At 39.8% G+C, this 19,555-nt stretch overlaps 1 protein-coding gene across 5 annotated transcripts in view; it reads right to left on the reverse strand.

Moving 5' to 3' along the window:
- Positions 1-19,555, reverse strand: part of ROBO1 (roundabout guidance receptor 1) — a 461,057-nt gene that overhangs the window by 111,258 nt on the left and 330,244 nt on the right. For all 5 annotated transcript variants that reach the window (XM_025214559.1, XM_006032830.2, XM_025214558.1 and 2 more), the window contains exons 4-6: positions 12,915-13,035; positions 4,521-4,659; positions 3,055-3,182 (exon numbers count right to left, since the gene is read on the reverse strand). In XM_025214559.1, coding sequence (XP_025070344.1) covers positions 3,055-3,182; positions 4,521-4,659; positions 12,915-13,035 — 388 coding nt within the window. The remainder of the gene's footprint in view (positions 1-3,054; positions 3,183-4,520; positions 4,660-12,914; positions 13,036-19,555) is intronic.

A 19,555-nucleotide genomic window follows, 5' to 3' on the forward strand; every position in this document is an offset into this window, starting at 1 on the left:
GGTTCTGAGGACCCACTCTAATAAAAATGCCTACATTGTGTATTCAAAATAATTCAACAAGCTTTAAAGTGCCCCCACCTCCATTTTGAAATGCGGGGGGTTCTGAATACTCATGACCATGAGGCTGCGGGAACAGTCTAATTAGAACTTATCAGAGCAGGTGTCAGGCACATAAATAGATGCCCATGATTCTTAACCCCAGGAAGTAAATGTGATTGAAGAATGTGTTTAAGTGTTTTGTGGAATAAGTATGCACTGTAGAACAACCTCAAGTACTTTGCTAAGTCAGGTAAGGGGCTTATTTGGTGAAAAAAGGATTATGGATGGAATGGCCTGAAATGGAATTGGTGGGTTCCCCTCAACCCTGTACATATTCAAACACTTGGTAAATGTATATTTGACTAGTCTTTATACCCAATACGCAGCTACTCACATGAGCAAATTTCTTTATGTGAATAAGTGGCTGCAGGACTGGAGCTACTTGCTGCTTTTTCCAGCAATGTAAGAAATGAATCAAGAGTTACAGAAACTTAAGTTTCAGGAGTAAATGTTGACCTTAGTTTCAAGTCTAACAAATTGGTTTGAAAAGAATTCAATACTTTTGCTTTCACCTTCTTTGGTTGTGAATTTTCATTTATGAGTCCTTAATTAAAGATTAGTACAGGAGCTAAGGAATTTGCAGATGGTCCAGTGATGTTAGTTTTTACATTTTACCATATTTATCCAAATAAAAAATGACCCTGAATATAAGATGACTCTCCAATAATTAGATTCAATATATGGAATATTCAGACATTTGTTATAATTTTCCATATATAAAATCAAATGATTTGCCTTGAATTTGTCCCCCTTCTCACTACTACCTTGCCCTCTGCCCCAACTTCTTTCCTGTGCACCTCCTTCCCCTGCTCCCCCTTACTGTCAGACCCTGCTGTCCCTGAGCATGTGGAAGTGAGGGGCAAATTTGAAAACACTAACTTTGAAATAAACATGCCTGTAGTAATTTAGTAAATCCAGAACAAAAACATTTAACCTTTTTTGAAACTGCTGCAAGTTTTTGCACATGTACTCTATTAATACACTTTTAGGCAGCAGTTTTGTACCTACTTATATACAGTACAAACTATGCATGATATCAGTCCAAAGCCAAGAGTCATGATTTACTATACAGTTTATTTGATTGGGCCCAGGAGAATCAACAGTGTTACAAGCTACAGTGAACCCACAGCTCAGTACTGCTTAGTATGTGCGTGTACTCCACATACCCCCCTTCCCCAACAAAGGAACCCTGTGCTAAGTAGCACTCCCACTCACAATTGGAACTAGGTGTTCTTGTCATGAGTCCTAGGATCCTCAAAAATGTATATGCAGATGAGGTGCAGGGCAACCTGGTTCGTCTCCACCTCATGGAGGACAGGGTCACACTAATCATTATATATAACAGACTAAGAGAGGGAGCAACATAGCTGAACTGTTTGGGCCCCCATCTTATTCAGGTATTTGCCAGTCATTTAAGGCTGGTGAAAAAACAAGAATAACTGGAAATAGGAAAGAAAGTTGGGAGTGAGTGAAGAGGAATTCAGAATGTATTCAGTGTAGTGGCTCACCACGACCGGAAAAAGAATCAGTGCTGAGAGGGAACGAATGCAATGGGCACTACCATGTCTTACGCAGATTGGGCTGCACTAACCTGTCCTTGTGGTAAGTTCCCAATGTGTTTGCCCAATATTGGCCATGTGTCTTACAGTTGTGGACAGCCTTGGCTACATTTAATCAACTTCATTATTGGCTTTCATTACTTTTGGCAGCAGTTTAATGATAGACAACATATTTAATATGATTTCCTTGTAAGGGATTATAAAATGAGGGGCTTTTTTCATTATGCTGATTGGTTAAAAAAACAAACAAAAAACCCCAAACCCTCGTATTTGAGTGAACACGGTAATTTCCATAGTAAGCATCGCAATAGGCAAAAAAAGATAAAAACAGGTCAAAGGGCTTGTTTTTATTAGAACGTCTCAAAGAAAGTACCTCCTTATTATTCCTAACAGCCACAGATGCTAAGGACACCAAATGTATTTTAGTGCCAGCCACTGGAACAAGCTAAGCAGTTTATGAGCAAGGCCTTCACAATCACAATAAATGTGTAAATAAAAAGGTGGGGGGTGGGGGGAAGAGGTTGTTACCCAATAAAATACTTTTAGGACCATATTTCCCAGAACACTATAATGACTAATTTCTGCTGAACAGAGGAAAGGACAGAAGGAAGATCAGAGACATTAGTTTAGCAAAAAAACATCAGTATGACATCATTGCCTGCCTGCTAGCCGGGAAAGGAAGAGAGGGATTATCTGAATAGCGAACATCTGGATTGTGTATATAAAGGCAATGAAGAATTTTTACACATATTAGTTCACTGAGTTCCACTGAATTTTTATCATACAAAGAAACAGTATTGCTGCAATGTATTTTCATGGATTTTTTCATGTGAAAAACATTGGAAAATGCCGGTGATTTGATTTAGTGTACTGAATAGTATTCATGTCTACATTGTATGGAATTGTGATTATTAGTTACAAAATGCAGTATGCTGTAACTAATTTTACTATTTGAGAATATCGAAATATCAACTTTACAACTTTAAATAAAAGTGGAAGAGACACTTGAAGTTAGTTATTTTTCCAGTTAAAAAATTTGATGTGGCAAGTGCAAGGGGAAAGGGGCTCTCCTGCCTACTCAGCTTTTAAATCCAAAGATTAGTAGTAACATGTTTCTAATCACACTGAGTTCTAAATGCATTCACTTCCCTTTCCCAGCATTATACTTAACTCTTGCCATACTTGTGAAAAAACAAAACAAAATACAGTATTATGCTTGAAATGCTTTAGTCGTTTAACAGAATTCAAATAATTAAACCAAAATTATTTTTTCTCTATTTTTTAATATAACCCAGCATGTTAAATATTATTGACAATTTTAATAATGCTATTGCCTAGAAAATCCATTTTCTTTGCTTTTTCTGGTATTAACTACTATAAAAAGAATCATTCTTGCCTTGAACTGTTAGCGTTGCTGATGCTTCAGCTTTTCCAACCATATTTTCTGCAACACAGGTATAAGACCCCATGTCTCCTGCCATAACTTTCCGGATTTTCAAGGTGTGATCATCACGTATTTCATATCTTAAATACATGTAATAGGAAACAAACATGACTGTATGAGTAAAATTAACGCATGAAATTCTACAGTATATGAAATGTAAGTATAGGAACCTCTTGCTTTAAAATACAAAATCTATTTTCTTCTATATACATGAAAAGAGATGCTTTGAAATGCTTACTTTTATATTATGAATGCAAGATGCATGTTTCAACCATTTCTTCATACACACAAGTACACAGTTACATCTGTCTAGCTGTCATTTTAGTAATAATTTGAAAATCAATACTTTCCCAATTGACATTAGTGGAGTTTCACTCATGTAAAGTTAATTACATCTTGACCTAATTTTTTTAATATGCATTTTGGAGGTATATTTAATCAGATTTCTGAAAAAAGTTATTATTCTTTACACTTTTCTTCATTTGAATGTAGGAAGATGGAAAAAAATACACGTACCATAAGAAAATATAAGGGTAAAAAAAGGTTAAGAGAGCTACACTGTTCTTATGAAGTAACCAATCATCATTTTAGAAAGTTACAAGGAATAACAATTCATATACTATTTTTTAAAAGGAAGACTGTAGCGTCATACTTGTTCTGATTTCGTCACCTTTTTTCTCATCCTGACTTAATGTAACTAATGTGTTTCTTTTCAAAGAAAGTCAAATTTTCCTGCACAAAATTTGCAGGAAAACTAAATGGGTTTTTAGTGAAATTATACACTGAATTAACAGGAAACAAGACTGGGATGTAGAACACAAATGGAGCCAAGTGTTATAGTGCTTCCTTTTTGGAAAAAAAAAACCTAACCATTTTTAAACTGATGATTTAAACAAAATGGAGAAAGAATCCCTCATAAAATGTATTTCCTTTTTACAAGACAGATTTACTTTCTGCCTCTGCAATAGAGGAATGACAGAAAAGACATGAACAGGAGACTTGATAACAAGAGAGCACATCCGTCAAGAGCAGTCTATGCATTAACAGGCTGCATTTTTCATTAATTGCAATTCCATTAACCCATTTAGGTGCTGTAACCTAATTTTATTATGTATGATACATTTTCCAGTAGTTTTGATAATTACAGAAAGTTATTTGAGTATGGAATTAATGTGCATCATACATTATTGACTGAGCATGGTACCTTTGTGAATTTCTTATGTTAGAATACAAGGAACTAGTTCTGAGTTTTTATATAAAAGTGAATTATGACTGTAAGCGGAGGACTATGTAACTAAGAAAAATCTTGTTAGATCTTACAGGCCACCTTCGCAGGAGTGGATCTCTTAGATGAGAGATCATATATCAAATGTAAATTGCATTTTATCTCATCCAAAAGGGAGCAAAATATACTGCACCTTGCTTTTGGTAATTCCCCATCATCTTTTCGCCATCTTACTGTAGGTACAGGGTCACCTCGTGCCTCGCACTTAAACTCTGCACTGTCTTCCACAGTTACTGCTAAGTTACTGGGTCTCTTCACAAAAGATGGTCTTTCTACAAGGAAGGAAAAGGAAAATTGGATTAGAACTACATGCAAATCCCCCATGCCCTTAAGAACTATTTCCTTTGCTTAGTATACTGAATTGCCTGAGCAGTAATAGGTCAGCAGAGAGCAGTGAGATGAATCTCCTGAGGGACAGTCTGCCACTGTTCTTCTGGCGCATATTTAGAGGGCAAGAGTACAGCCAAAAGGAGGTCTCACAGCAGTGGGAAGAATGGCTGGAGACCAGTGATGAAGGCCATAGCTCCTGGGGGTATCTGACTGACCTGTGTTTCTTGGGGTGCTGGTGCACAGCTTGGTCAATTTTGGTTCAAGAACTGCAGGAAGCATGACAAAAATTATAGCTAGTCCTAGCTGTATGACATCTGTTTCTCTTCTGCAACACAAACCAGGTTCCTGAACCAATGACCACCTGGTTACTGATAATGCTAAAAAGTTGTAACTCGGATGGAAAGCCCAAATTAAGTATTGTTTCATCAGCATCTCTGAGACTACCATGAACTCTGGGATTACTTAAAATCACCATAGCATCTTTTTTAGAAACATGTACTGGAATTAGTAGCAACTTGTGTTTTACAAACATCTCAAGCCTTGCAGTGGGGAGACTGAACATTTTCTTTAGGACCAGCTCACAGAAAAACAGATTTACTTTTTTTTTTATAACTCCTGTCCACAAAAGTCACTGCTGTCCCAGAGTTATGCTGACCACCTGTAAATTCTACAGAGTTAGAGCTTTGGGGCAGCTCATCCTAAGAAATAGATGGTGTAGAAGAACAACCCTACTGAGCTGTTACTACTGAAATTTTCACTTACCCCTCAAGGTTTTTTTTATACAGTTACGTACAAGTGCAAAAGGGTATTCTTTCCTAACAGTTACTGAGCTACTACAGAGTAAAGAGCACCTGCCACCTGCAGATAGCATCAAGTGATTACAGATGTTGAATGCACAGAATTTGGAAAAGACATGAACAGTGAATCAGATGTTGGCTTTACAGTGTTTCTTTATATACGGCATATGATCTTGTTGCCAGAGAAGCTCCAAGGAAATGAGCTTTGATACTGAAAGAGGTAGCTTTACCTTTTTACTTCTATGCATCTTAAATACTGTATTCTAATCACCTAGATATGGATGACTGAAGTCTTCTTTCCCATTAGCACCAAATAATAAAATATAAGCCAACCATTTGTCTTTCTGAATTAAGTGGCGTTCGAACTTCTAGGCCTAGAATTATTCTCAATCTTAAAGAAACAGTGATCAGTATGTCATTCTCTCTGGAGAATAGTGACACTTCCCAAGAAGGGGCACACAGGGTCCCCTTCCTTCTTGAGAGCTGTTATAGATACTACCTCCATTTTCATAAACTGCTGCACTGCTGTTGTAATATTAAGGACAAAATCCTGTACCTAAGAAGCTATCTGAGTCTGGAGATAAGCATTCTTTAGATTTTCTGTAATACAATCTCCTGGTAGATGGAGATCTACTGTAATACAGTCTCCTTTATCTCAAATGTTGGTTTCTTTGTGAATCTTCTGGAATACTTGTGGTTGATAACTGCAGTGGTCTTCTTTTTAATTAAGTTGAGATGGACTATACTTGCAGTACTCTCCAGCTATGCTAACTTTGCTTGTGGAAGTATGCAGACATACTCAGGGTATCAGACTGTAGTTTCCATTTACTTGTTTTTGGTGCTCTGATAGTTAGCATGCCCAAAGAACATGAGATGCTATCTCCCTGGACCTGGCTGCCTCTGATAGGCCTGTACTCTGAGAAGACCACTCTTTAAAATGAAAAGTTAGAAAGAAGCACTTGGCCACTTAAGAAATAAGTACCTTTTTTTTTTGGTAGTAAAACCAAAATAAATTTGAATCATGCATGCTGAAGACCACCTGGCTTACAGAATGGATTCTGGGTTTGGAAGGACTACTGACTGTCTCATCAAATCCTAATGATTTCCTAGGGGTAAGAGATGGAGGCAAGGCTTGGAAACCTGCCACAGAGGTTTCCAGAAATAATAAAGCACAGACCTTAAAGCACAGAGACCATTAGGGGAGCTGGAGATGACAACCCAGTAGTTAGAACACAATAACCTGAGACTTTCCCTGTCCTTTATATTTGGCAGAATGCCCCTGTGCCAACCATTTCACCTTCTCGGGGTATGTGAGGAGAGATATATAACTATAGCTTTACTAGAGTAGGCACAGATTCTACAGTACTCTCAAAATGCTAAATACATTCTTGCCTCATATCCTCGGTGGTTGTGACCTGGTATTTTTCTGTATTGATCTGCCATACTGTATTCAGAGACTGTGAGCCAGAGAACCAGTGTTGAGATCTATCTGTCCATGAAAATGAGCAAGGGAATCAGCATCAAGAATTTACTCCATAAAATGTGAGTAGGGGTAGAAAACAAAGAGAAACATCCTCTGCTTCACTCTTCAGATTTATGTTGTCTGTGGGGAACAGATTTAACCTTTCCTCTTTTGAACTTCTTTCTAGAGGAATTCCCTGAATCAGACTCTTCCAAAATTTATCAGCCTTATTCCATTAGTGCTTTTTGTTTTTCTGCTGGGATGACTAGAGGGGTTGGTATACTTGTGAGACTTTTAATCATTTCAATTATCATCCTAGCTTTGATCCTTTACCTCCCCCTCCTCAGAGGGAGGTGGCGGGGAGAGGGACAGGAATTTTATACTCAAAGACCCCTGGGACGGGAGAGGTGGTGGGTCACACTTTGAGCAGCTTCAGAAATGCCTTCTTGCTTTCAGAAATGGTAGGTTACAAGTTGATGGTAGAATGCTTTGGAAGGTGCTTATCAGGTCCCTCACTCCGTTCAAGTGACATTCATGGAAGAGGTCTGGACACAGCTGACCTGACCCTTGGGATATCAAGCTCTAATCTGCAAGTTTCAAAAGGGATTGCTGCCGTGCGTGCAATAGTAGAAGACACAATATGATGGTAATTCTGGCTGGGATTAGACCTGCCCTGTTGGGAGGCTGGACAGAGGAGGAGAAGACACTCGGTAGTGAGGGAGGGCTGAGGCCTGAAAACATCTTACTATGTCCTCTGTGCTTTGGATCCCTGTCAGCAATTTTCCATTGCTGTGTTGGGTGAGTATGAAAAGCCAGGCAGACACTCCCTCGTCAACAATTGGGCTGTTAATGTAGGTTTCCAGCAGCTGGGATGCTGGTCCTGACATTCAACTTACACTGCTCCCAGCTATAGAAAACTGGTAGGGGGTGCACTGGCCCTCCCTTATGGGGCCAGTGCCACCCCTGATGGCCAACACCAAAGCTGTCGGCAGGGCTAGTGCCCGTCCTGACAGGGCCGCCACCATTGGCAGCTTCTGTGGATGCCCTCCCAGATTCAGGAGGCACCAGTTGCTCATGCTCCCAACAGATGGAGAAAAAGGAGGATGCTGCTATCATTTGTACTAATTTTGGAGGGGAACTATATTGCCATTGCCCTTATTCTTGAGAGTTCTCCTGATTGGTGAAAAGAGTTGACATGGAATCTACCCTTGTTGAAGTACTGTGCTTGAGAGACGCTTGATCTCTGCGGATCAGAGAGAGAACTTCGGTCAACAAACTGGGGAGAGGTGCATGAGAACTTTTGGTTTTTGAGCTCTCCTATGCCTTTTCTATGAGACTACACTTAGTATAGGTGAACAGGAAGACATGGAGACAAGCAACCACAAGTGGGGGGGGGGGGGGGGGGGGGGCACAAAAAAACAACCCAGAAGGGGGGGGGGGGGGGAGAAGGGAAGCACACATACAACTCCATTAAAAATGGCTGTTATAAATCTTTAGAAATTAAATCCAAGTACACTTTCCAACATGCAATGTTTAACAATCAGTATTAATATACCTAAGATAATGGTTAAAGAAGTCTGTGTAGAAAATTAACCAATACAGCTCAATGGGATTCCAATGCGAGAACCTGATTCAAAGAAATATGCATTTCCTGCAATAGTCAACACTTTTTAAGACCATACATTTCCTTATAGACCAAAGACTTTAAAATGCCCAAATGTGAAAGCAACAGAACAACACAAACAAAATAATCTTGAGTTTCCAAAAGTTATCACAACAGAATCAACATATACAAAAAAATCTTTGCTACTCAAAAACAATTCTGAATGGGACTTCAATTTATCCAGAGTCAGTTCTCAACAGCATTAAAACAAGTCAATGAACTGGAGACTTTGGAGATTCGTTCAAAACCAGAAAAAAATGCCACTGGCCAATTCAAAGGCACTATACTGAATCTAACCAGATTTGACCTACCATAAGGATGGGAAGTTCCTGAAGTCATAAAGTATGTATTACCTCTTTAAGGCTAGGGACAGACATTACACATAAACTTGTTTAAGTGATCAGAAACTGGTTGAAACCTGTAAGACAATAGATGTTCAGTGCACATAAACCAGTTTGAGAATGGCTGAAACCAGTTTGAAATAAGTCCAATACTACATTCAACCAGGTTTAACTGATTTGGCTCAAACCGGTTTATGCAATGTCTGTCCCAGTCCCCTTCCTGGATAAAGTTAAATCAGAGTCCCCAAGCATCCCAACATGCTCTCTGGGCTGGGCAGGGCTCTCTGTTCCACAGCAGGGCTTGACCCTCCCCTCTGCTCCCTGGCTGCAGCTCCAGAGACTGTGGGCTGCTTTCCCCTTCTCTTCACCACTCCCTGCTGAGCAGCAATTTCCCCCTCCCCTTTGCCTTGCTGAGGAGGTTTCTGTGCATTAGCTAGCAGACCACAGCCTGGCTACAGTCTTTGCTGAATCAACAAGTAGCTGGTAATGTCCCTCTGTTGTTTTCTTAATTGGGTGATAAACACTGAGTTAGGGCTATCAATTCCCTACTAGACCAATCACAGTGTCCTTCCAGAGCCCAGCCACACACATCTCAGCTGCATGCTGTGGAAGGGAAGGGAGGGCTGCTCTAACGTCCCCTGGCTTCTAGCCTGAGACACTGCAGGAATGTGCCTGCATTTCTGGGATGTCTGTCAAGTTACAAAACTGATTTAGCCTAGCCAGGTTAGACTAACCTGTAAAGATTGAATCAATTTAGGCTCACGCTTTTTGAACATCTATCCCTAGCCTACGTCTTACACTATTTTGAAGTGACTTGACTGGCTCTGCGGATAGCGGGAGAGCAGTAGATACGTTGAATTTAGCAGTAGATATGTTGACTTTAGACAACCAACACATATATTGATTTTAGAGAGGCTTTTGACATTGGTCTTCAGTGACATACTCATTGACAGGGATCCTGGTTTTCTCCGATTTAAAATAAATCCCCAATTTTCACTTAAAAAAGTAACCCAAAATCCCCAGTTTTACATGATGAAAATGAAGTTTAATCATAGAAAACGGAAATTTGGGATTACTTTTTTAAACCAAAAATTGGGGATTTTATTTTATCAGAGAAAACCTGGATCCCTACTCATTACCAGCTAAGGGCATCTAAACTAGACAAATGTACTAGTTAGATGGTTGGATCATCATACCTAACAAAGGGCCATCTACATGTGACACTATTTCGCCATAGCAATGTGCTATGGCGATGTAGTGTCCATGAGCAAAAACCATGGTGCCACCCCTACATTACCAAAGCAATGTGCTCCCTCAGTACAGCATGTTGCTATGACGATATAGCAGCTAAAAATAACCATGCACTGCCAGCACGGTGTAGTATGGACTGCCACTAAATGATGGTGCAGTAAGAAAGGAAGTACTGAATGATGGTGCAGTAACAACAGTGCCATAGGGGCACATGTACATGCGCCCAAGTAGTGCTCAATGGCTTAATGTCCATTTGGGAGGAGGTATCAAATGGGATTCCCTTGGGGAAGCTATCCTGGGTCCACTATTGTTTAGTATCTTCAGTAATGATTTGGATGATAAGACTGAGTGCATATTTAGCATATTTGTGGATAACACCAAGTTGGGTGGAATTGCAGATATTCCAGAGTAGGGTTAAGATTCTGAGTTACTTGAACAAACTAAGAAAATGGTCTAGGATCAATCAGATGAGACAACAAGGACAAGTACAAAGTCCTGCATCTGGGACATGTCAGGAGGTGATATGACTCCACCAGATTGTTGCCACTACATTAAGTGACATGGCTACCCGTGACTGGTATTCGGTGATGCAGTGGCGGAGGAATGAGACCTTAACCTGCACTATCATGCGGCCAGTGCGTGATCGCTAGTAGCCTAACCAATCAGAAGTTGCCCCTAGAGCGTGACTGGCCGGACCAGCATGCTGAGGGCTCCAGAATGTTCCATCAAGGGGGGACCCTGATTGGCTAGGGAGTCTATAAAGGGGACAGCGCGCCTCAGCGTAGGGTCCCCAGATGCTCCCGAACTCAGGAAGACAGCCTGATCACCTGTCTTGACTGGACAGACCCCTAGGTCTCTAGCTAGATTCCTAGCATAGGCTACCACAGCTTATAGCTAGACCACGCGCTATCCGGAACGCCCTGTGTGTTGCCCAACTAGGCATCATACTTGTCCTGACAGTATTTTCGGCTGCAGTCGACCTTCACGATTACACCTTGCTTGTTACTTGCCGCTACCCATCAGTTGTTCATTTTTTTTCCTGTCCCACCTCATCTGTGTCTCCCTGCCACTGTAAATAGTATTCAACTCGTTAATCATCTTGTTGGTTTGTAAGTAAATTTATGAATTTTCTTCACCTACTACTTGTCGCGCTTTTTCCTCTCTCACACTTGGCATCCCCGAGCGTGTCTGGGTTGGGGTCACTACTCAGTGCCCCACTCAACACGCAACTGAGGCCATTTTCCAAACACCATCCTTGAATTATGGCCCACAGGACAGAATAATTGCATACAGAAATGCAGACTGGTGAATGAGTGGCTATGGCTGCAGTATTGCAGAGGAGGACCTGGGGGTTACAGTAGACCATAAGCTAAATATGAGTTACCAGTATGCTCTTGTTGCAAAAAAAGTCCCACAGAATCCTGGGTTGTCTTAACAGAAGTGTCACTTATATATCCAGGTAAGCACTCTATTAAGACTGTTGGGGCTTCACCTGAAGTTGTGTGTCCTGTTTTGGGCCTCACACTTCAGGAAAGCAAAAAGGCAAAAAGAGGTAGCTCTCAATAAGGTTATGATGCGTTGCCCTACAGAAGGTTCTCCTGTTATATTGTGCACATACATTTATTAGAGTTATTCACATTCCAAAATTTCATATCATTAAGTATTCGGTCCCATATTTGGAATGATTCTTACCTTGTTCAAGGAAGGGGAAAAGTATGTATGTACTAGTAACTAATGTTACTTTTTGGTTTGACACTATAATACTAGTATTGTTAAGAGAAACTGGCAGTATATAAATCATAAAAACCAAATTTGCAAGTCAGATCTGACTACATATTTGAAAAATAAATCTTTATTTTGTGATCACACATTGACAGTTGGCTGATGTGTGTTTTCTTTTTCTTTCTTCTTTCCCTTATTCTGTTGTCCTGGAGCCACAGTTTTTTTTTTAATTTCTACAATATTCTACCATGTGCCAACCAACCCAGATAATTCATTAGTCATTTTCTGAAATATAACTGATAAAAAAAAATCTCCAATACCAACACTGCGAGAAAAGGACAGAAAAGGTCTCCTGACAGAAAAAATTAGGGCTGCTCAAACTTCACTAATGAAGCACTATCAATGGGGTGCTCAACTTTGACGTGGCCAGAGGCTGTCAGTTCACTGGGCTCCACCAGTCAGGGCTGCATGCTCTATAGGCTACATCAGGGTGGGCCACAGCCCTCCTGGATAGCACACTCCATAGACAGCTCCCTCCCCATCTTCCTCCACCACTGCACTGTGTCCATGACTGCGTGCCTGCACTCCCCACCCCACCCACCATCGTACTGCTGTACTGCGCATCTGTGATCTCCTGCGCCACTACACTGAGCAGTCGTGCAGTTGCCCTCCCACACCATGTACCTGTGATGTTCCCCCCACATTCCTTGTTGCACCACATGCATCAGGCTCACCCTCAGCTTTCCATGCTGCCACACTGCCCGGGGCAGGGGTAAAAAACAGCAGTTAGAGGAGGGAGGTGGAACTGGATCCTCTAATTGCTGTTGCAGAGGGAGCAGTGGGGGGAAGCAGTGGTCAGGCAGGAGCCTGGGGGTGTGACTATTTAATCCCTTGCAGGCTGTATGTAGTCTGTGGGATGCCATTTGGATAGCTCAGAATAATCAGGTGGAGTTTTTCTTACCCAAAACAGTAAGCTCTGCCACTTCACTCTCTCTTTCTCCCACCATATTTGTTCCAACACAGATGTATTTGCCAGCATCATTCTTTCTTGTATAGGTTATCATGAGCTTTCCTCCTCTGATCTAGGATAAATTAAGTAGAAATAAAATAGTTTTAAAAGTAATCAATTAATTATATACAGTCTGTAAAGATATGAAGCACTATGTAGATAAGTATGAGTACAGCATTCAAAGCTGAGCACAGGTTGCCATTTAATGTACATTAATTTTCTGCATATTGGAATTTAAACAATGGGACACATGCAATACTGAACAAACTTCACGTGCTCTGGCATCTAAGGGCTCCTATACATGTGTGTGAAGCCTGCTCCATCCAACATGCTGAAAATCCAGCGCGTTGGAGTGGACTCGATCAATCGAGTCTGCTGAAGCACAGAAATTTATGTGCTCCAGCAGCCTTCCATGTCACATGTATCAGCTTCCCTGTGCATCTCCGCATTGAAAAAATGGTAGCGGGGCACTTTGAAATGAAACATATTTGATGAGTTTTAGTTCAAAGTGCCCCGTCACCATTTTTGCAGTGCAGGGATGCTGAAACACGTGACATGCAGGTACTTTTAATTAGCATGGCTAGCTAATTAAAATGCCTGGCACTGTGTCCCGCACCATGTGTAAAAATGCCCGAAAACAAAAAAGATGTAGTCTAAAAGACCTTTTTCATAGATAATGAAAAAACAAGTTAGCAGTCATTGGCTAAATCATGTAAAATCACATTAGAAATTGAGGTGATGTTGATAAAAAAAGCTTATTTACTTTTTAGGATGTGTACATCTGTTCATCATACCTGGTTGATGTTTACACACTTTATTTTAAACCATGTGAATGTAGAATGGAAGGAGCATGTACAGCTGTTCACGGTACTGGGATCTGTGCAGGGAACCCGGTATAAGTAAGTCAAGGTGGGAGGAGATGTAGGTAGAATTGAGGCTAGCAGGTCCACCAGACGGGAGGAGGGGTTTGCCCTGCCTGTAGGGAGGGGTTTAAAAGTAACCTGGTCAGCATTGGGTTAGAAAGAGTATAGCCCTGGGATTGCAACAAGGGGCTGGGCTTTCTCAGTTCCAGGGCTGGACTCTGAATATGTACAGACATTCAATAGATTGGGTTAATCTGTCACAATCTAAGTTGGTTTACTTCCTTAGGTGAACTAATTTATAATCGGGCCTGACTTTTTTTGCCTGATTTAACCACTCTGAACACCTGCACATTTAGATTGATGGGCATTTAGACTGATCTAACTTTAGTTAAATCAATCTAAATGTAACGGCAGTATGTACCCCTTCTGGTATATTAAATGAGTTTGCTATGTAAAACCTCATTAATTTTATAGTTCCATAAGAGCCTTATCTTCAGTTTGTCTACTGGCCAACAGCCATTCTTTTGTCCTTCTGTTTAAAACTTGATAAACACCAGTTCTACTATTCATTTCCTATTGCCATTGTTTCAAAGTATGACACACAATACATTGTTATAACACTTTTCTGCCTGATAAGAGGGAGAGAAAAAAAATCCCAATATTAGGGGCTAAACTGCCATTCCAAGATGCATTTCACACACAATTTATACACCATGAAAAGTTGATAACTAGCAAAATGCATCAAAACTTTAAGTACCAAAAACCTGTGAAATAACTCAGGGGGGAAAAAAAAAGAGAAAATAAAAAACAATAACTATTTTGTAATAAAATGTCACTTCTGTTCTCATGAACCATCAAAGGAGTAGTTCCAACTAATTACACTGTCCAAAACAAGTGTTGGTGGAACAAGTAAATTATGCTTTCCTATGAAGACAGATTTGCATCTTATAACTTATATAACTGTAAGGTATACCAACATTTAGCTTTTTCTTTTAAAAAAAACAACAAAAAACCCCCACATGTCTCTAATCGAGTTTTAAATTTTCAGAAGTAATATAAGCATTCATGTAGGGGTATTCAGAGTTTGGCATTTGGTATATATGGAGTTACCTAAATGTTGGTCTTATTTACAGTGGTTCATTTATTTGGAAGTTAATGAATTTTCACTTGTATATATGGGCAAAGAGTTTCTGCTTGCTGTTACCAAAGTGAACGGTGCAACAGTTTATACTTAAAAATAAATTTGCTGTAGCCAAAAATCTTATTATCACTTAAATATACTAATTTTCTCTGCATTTTATAAAATTGATTACATTTTTAAAATTTCAGCAAAAGTGGTCATCTAGAACAGAATATATAAATTAGATTAAATGAAAATAATATTCACTACAATGCCTACAAAAGTACATATTTTAAGTTAGGCTATAGTTAAAATCTCACATGATGATAATTTTAAACTGAAGTTACAGAATGCCTATAAAGTTACATTAAAGAGCTTAATATGGTCAGTGACTAAGAAAAAGAATGTTCTTAATGTGAGGTACTTTGCTCAGGTTGCCTGCAGCTAGAAATCTATCCCTGAAAACTTGACATCTTGAGCAGCATTGGACACTTATTATCATTGTAAGACATATACACACAAAGATGACAGTCGGTTATTGAGATAGATGAACAAGCACATATAATGTAGATAGTGTTGCATACAAATGTCATTCTTTTGCCTTTGGCACACATTGTTTGAGAACACAAAAAATTATGTCCTTTATCATCCAGCAATCTAGTAATGCTGAATTTCAATGGGGATTTGAAGCATGAAGAATGGAATATTAAAAGGTGACCTGCAACTATTTTTTTTAAATATGACCTAAATTATTTTTATTTGCTGCATGCCTTGAGAAACAAGAGTAAGAGATTGCATATAACTTTATTTACCTTTGAGCATTTTATTTTTATTTCACATTCCCCAAAGTCTCTCTCAGTTTATTTCAGTACCGTGTGTGTGAAGGACAAACAGAGATTTTTCCCTAAATGTGCATCTATATTGACTACATGGTACAAGTATGGTTAAATTACTTATTTCAAACCCAGACAGATGATTATTATGAACGTACACAAATTAAGAGCCCCAAACCCATTGATGTTCAGTGGGTTTTTGGTTGTAGCCATTTTGGTCTAAGGACATAGACAGGCTAGGTTCTTTGGGTAGATGTGATTAGACCAACTGAGTAGCTGGAAAAAAAAGTTCTTTGCAAGCTTTTGGCCGCAATCACCCTTCTTCAGGCATAGGGAGTCTCTACTGTTCTGAGATCTCCAAGGAATTAAGCTAAAACTGTGACAGGATGTCTGTGAGAATATAAATAGGTGGAAATTAGGAGAACAAAGATAAAGAAGGGAAGGGAGGGGGAACAAGGAGCTGGGGGTGGGGGGCAAAGGTAAGTAAGGGTGCAAGTATGGTTGCTGTAGTAGTTTTCCAAAGTAGAAAAGAGGCCATCTGTGAAAAAACAGATAGCTGGAAATTAGGAAGACAAAGGGTAAAAAGGAGGAGAGGAGAGGAAGGGGTGGAAAAGAGAAGTGTAAAAAGGTCAGGTCGGGCACATATCTGGTGAACCAAAAATGCCAGGCAGGTTGTAATGTGTCATAAATTCAATATCTATATTGAGTCCATGATTTTTTGTATCCAGTAGATTTATGAAGTGAAGTTCATAGGCTTGTTTATGAAAGGTGTTTTGTAAGTTCCTTTTGAGTATTAGAACTTAGAGATTGGAGAGGGAGTGACTGACTTGAAAAGTATGCCTCCATAGGTAATGTGGTATTCTTGTCTTTGATATATTTTCAGTGTGCATTCATTCTGGTGCACAGCTGTTGTTTGGTTTCTCCTGCATATTTTCCATCAGCGCATTTGGTGCTGTGGATGAGATATATAACATTTCTGGAGGTTCAGGTATAAGATCCAGGAATGGTGATGGTTCTGTTGTGGGATGGGGTGGTGGAGATGTGTTGGCAGGTTTTGCATTTCTTGTCCTGGCGTGCTCTGCATCCATTGGGTGTAGATTGGGTCAAAGTGGTTTGATCTTGTGATGGAGGTTAGTGAGGTTCAGTGCTTGTTTAAAGGTTATGATGAGTGGTTCTGGAAAGATCTCTTTAAGAATTGGGTCTTCTTCTTGATGTTCAGTGGTACTCATGTTCCTGGATCATTTAAGTACTCATGAAAATCCTATCCAAATGATAGCTATCCTGTCATTGTGTATTCTGTATGAACCATATCTTACAAGAACATATTTCTAAAATGTTACAGAAGCTATTTCTGAGTTCTGCAAGTTCAGGTGTTTCATCTACCACAAGTCTAATTGTTCAAAGCTCAGATGGAAAGAAATGTTAAAACAAGTAAAATGTGAAAAATAACAAATCATTTTTCTATAATGTAGAAATTTTCAGAGTTAGCTGTAAGGGATGAGTTATATCAGGAAGAGAGGACAGGAATCTTCCCATAGAAATGCTAATACAGTTTCTCTTTCTAGTCTGGCAAACCTTAACACATAAGATATGGTATTTCTTGGTTTAGAAAAGCTGGGAGTAGTTATAGGGGAGATTTCTGAACCCTAGGCCTCAGGCATGAATGTTTGGTTTGTTTGCTTGTGGAGGTTTCAGGTTTGAGTTTGTTTTTTTTCCCCCTCTGCTTTTTAAAACTACAGAGAGGCTTGTAATGGTAGCATACATTCCTAGAATGATGAGTAAACTGGAATGGATAAATATGATAAATTGTACAGATTTCTGATAAATTTATCATAGGATAAATAGGGCATGGATGGACACACATTTGTACATGAAAATTTATATGTTCATAGTAAATGTACACATACAATCACACTATAAACATGATTTATATTCATAATTACACTGCTGATTGATTGAAAATGAACGTCTTCCTTTGTCTGAGTACCTCAGTTTCTCATTACTTATGACAGTTATCTAGCAGTAGTTATTACTCTGGGTCTTAAAATTAAAAAAAAAAAAAAAGACTTAACAGAGGAAAACCGTAGCTGTAGAATGTGTGTTCTTAAATATGCATGTTTTTTCTCCTTTCTGTGACACTTACTGCATATAAAGAATGCCTGACAGTGTAGCATGTAAAAAAGGAGTTATTAACAGTCATTTGGATGACCTACATAAGGACAAATACATGGCCACTCCTGAGTAATTCAACCATCCCAGGCCCATTTAACTTATTTCTTTAAACAGTTATAAAATATATATTTTTAAAGCTATAAAAAACCCTTTAGGTACTTTAACAGATAATTAAATTTAGAATGATAAATTATGACCACCCACCAGCAAAAAAATATACAAATAACGAATCAATTCAGTTGACCAATAAATCAAAGCCATAAAGCCATATCCCAAAGGCTCCATATAATGCCATTATATACTCACTGTGCTTGTTTATATGCAGACTACCTAGAAAGAACATGGGACATGTTATCAAGGAATTTATTTCTAAGCCCCTGAAGAACAAGATGATCAGGAACAGTCCATATGGAACCATGAAGAGCAAGTAATTTCCTCCTATGACAAGGTGACAACAGTTTCTGTAGATAGGGGGAGAGCAGTGGATGTAGTATACACTGACTTTTAGCAAGGCTTTTGGCAGTGTCCCATAACATTATCATTAGTAAACTAAAGAAACACAATCTAGGCAGATCTATTGAAAGGTGGATACTGGTTGGATTACCGTGATCAAAAAGCAATAATTAATGGCTTATTTTGTCTACTCAGGAGGAAGTATCATGTGGGTTCACTAGGGATTTGTCTAGGGTTCAGTACTGTTTAATATCATTGTTCATGATTTGGAGGACAGGATGGAGTGCACACTTCGCAAATCTGGAAATGATCCCAATCTGGGTAGTGTCACAACCCAAAGTTGTGATTTCTTTTGTTTGTGTGTGCTTCGGCATCGCTAAATTGTGTTCCCGCTAAATTGCAGCTCTTTTGCACGGTGGAGCGTTCTGTTGCAATTAAGAACCCGCGTGCAGGAGCTTTTCCCGCCAGTTCTGTAGCCTTCTTTGCATCGTGCATTTCTTTTGCATTATAGTGATGCACGGTACAAGGAAGTTCCCGCCATTTGTATTAAGATTTCCGCCACATTATTGGCTGATCTTAATATAGGCACACGTGGCGGCTAGCTATTGGCTTGCTAGCCGTACGAAAGGCTTGGGTAGTTTCCGCCCAAGTCGGAGAGAGAGAAAGCACGTGGAGTTCGGGAAAGGAGCGTGAGGATCTCTAAGCGCTGCTGATCCTCTCAAACCCAGCTTTTTCCTTAAGAGGGCAACAGAGGTTTAATTTGTCGAACCCACGGAGCTTCAACAACTCTGGGGGACCTATTTACCGAACCCCCGGAGCCTTAACAACTCCGGGGCATATAACCTCTAGCCTCTCCCCGTCGCCGATCACAATCCAGACGTATCCCTATCCTATGGACCCAATTGTCGAACCCACAGAGTCTTAACAGCTCCGGGGGACCTGGGAACCGAGTGTAACCCACGGAGTTTCAGCTGCTCCGTGAACGAGAATTGTTGAACCCGCAGAGCCTAAACCGCTCCGGGGTCAGGAACCGAGTCTATTAGAGTCCTCCACCGAGAACTCAAGCAGAGCTGTGCCTGGAAAGCTGACCAGCCTAAACCGCGACCACCTTGGGTGTAAGTAAATAATCTTTTCAATCAACCATTACGCCTC

The sequence above is a fragment of the Alligator sinensis genome, unplaced genomic scaffold (genome assembly GCF_000455745.1).
Source record: "Alligator sinensis unplaced genomic scaffold, ASM45574v1 scaffold923_2, whole genome shotgun sequence".
Lineage (NCBI taxonomy): Eukaryota > Metazoa > Chordata > Crocodylia > Alligatoridae > Alligator > Alligator sinensis.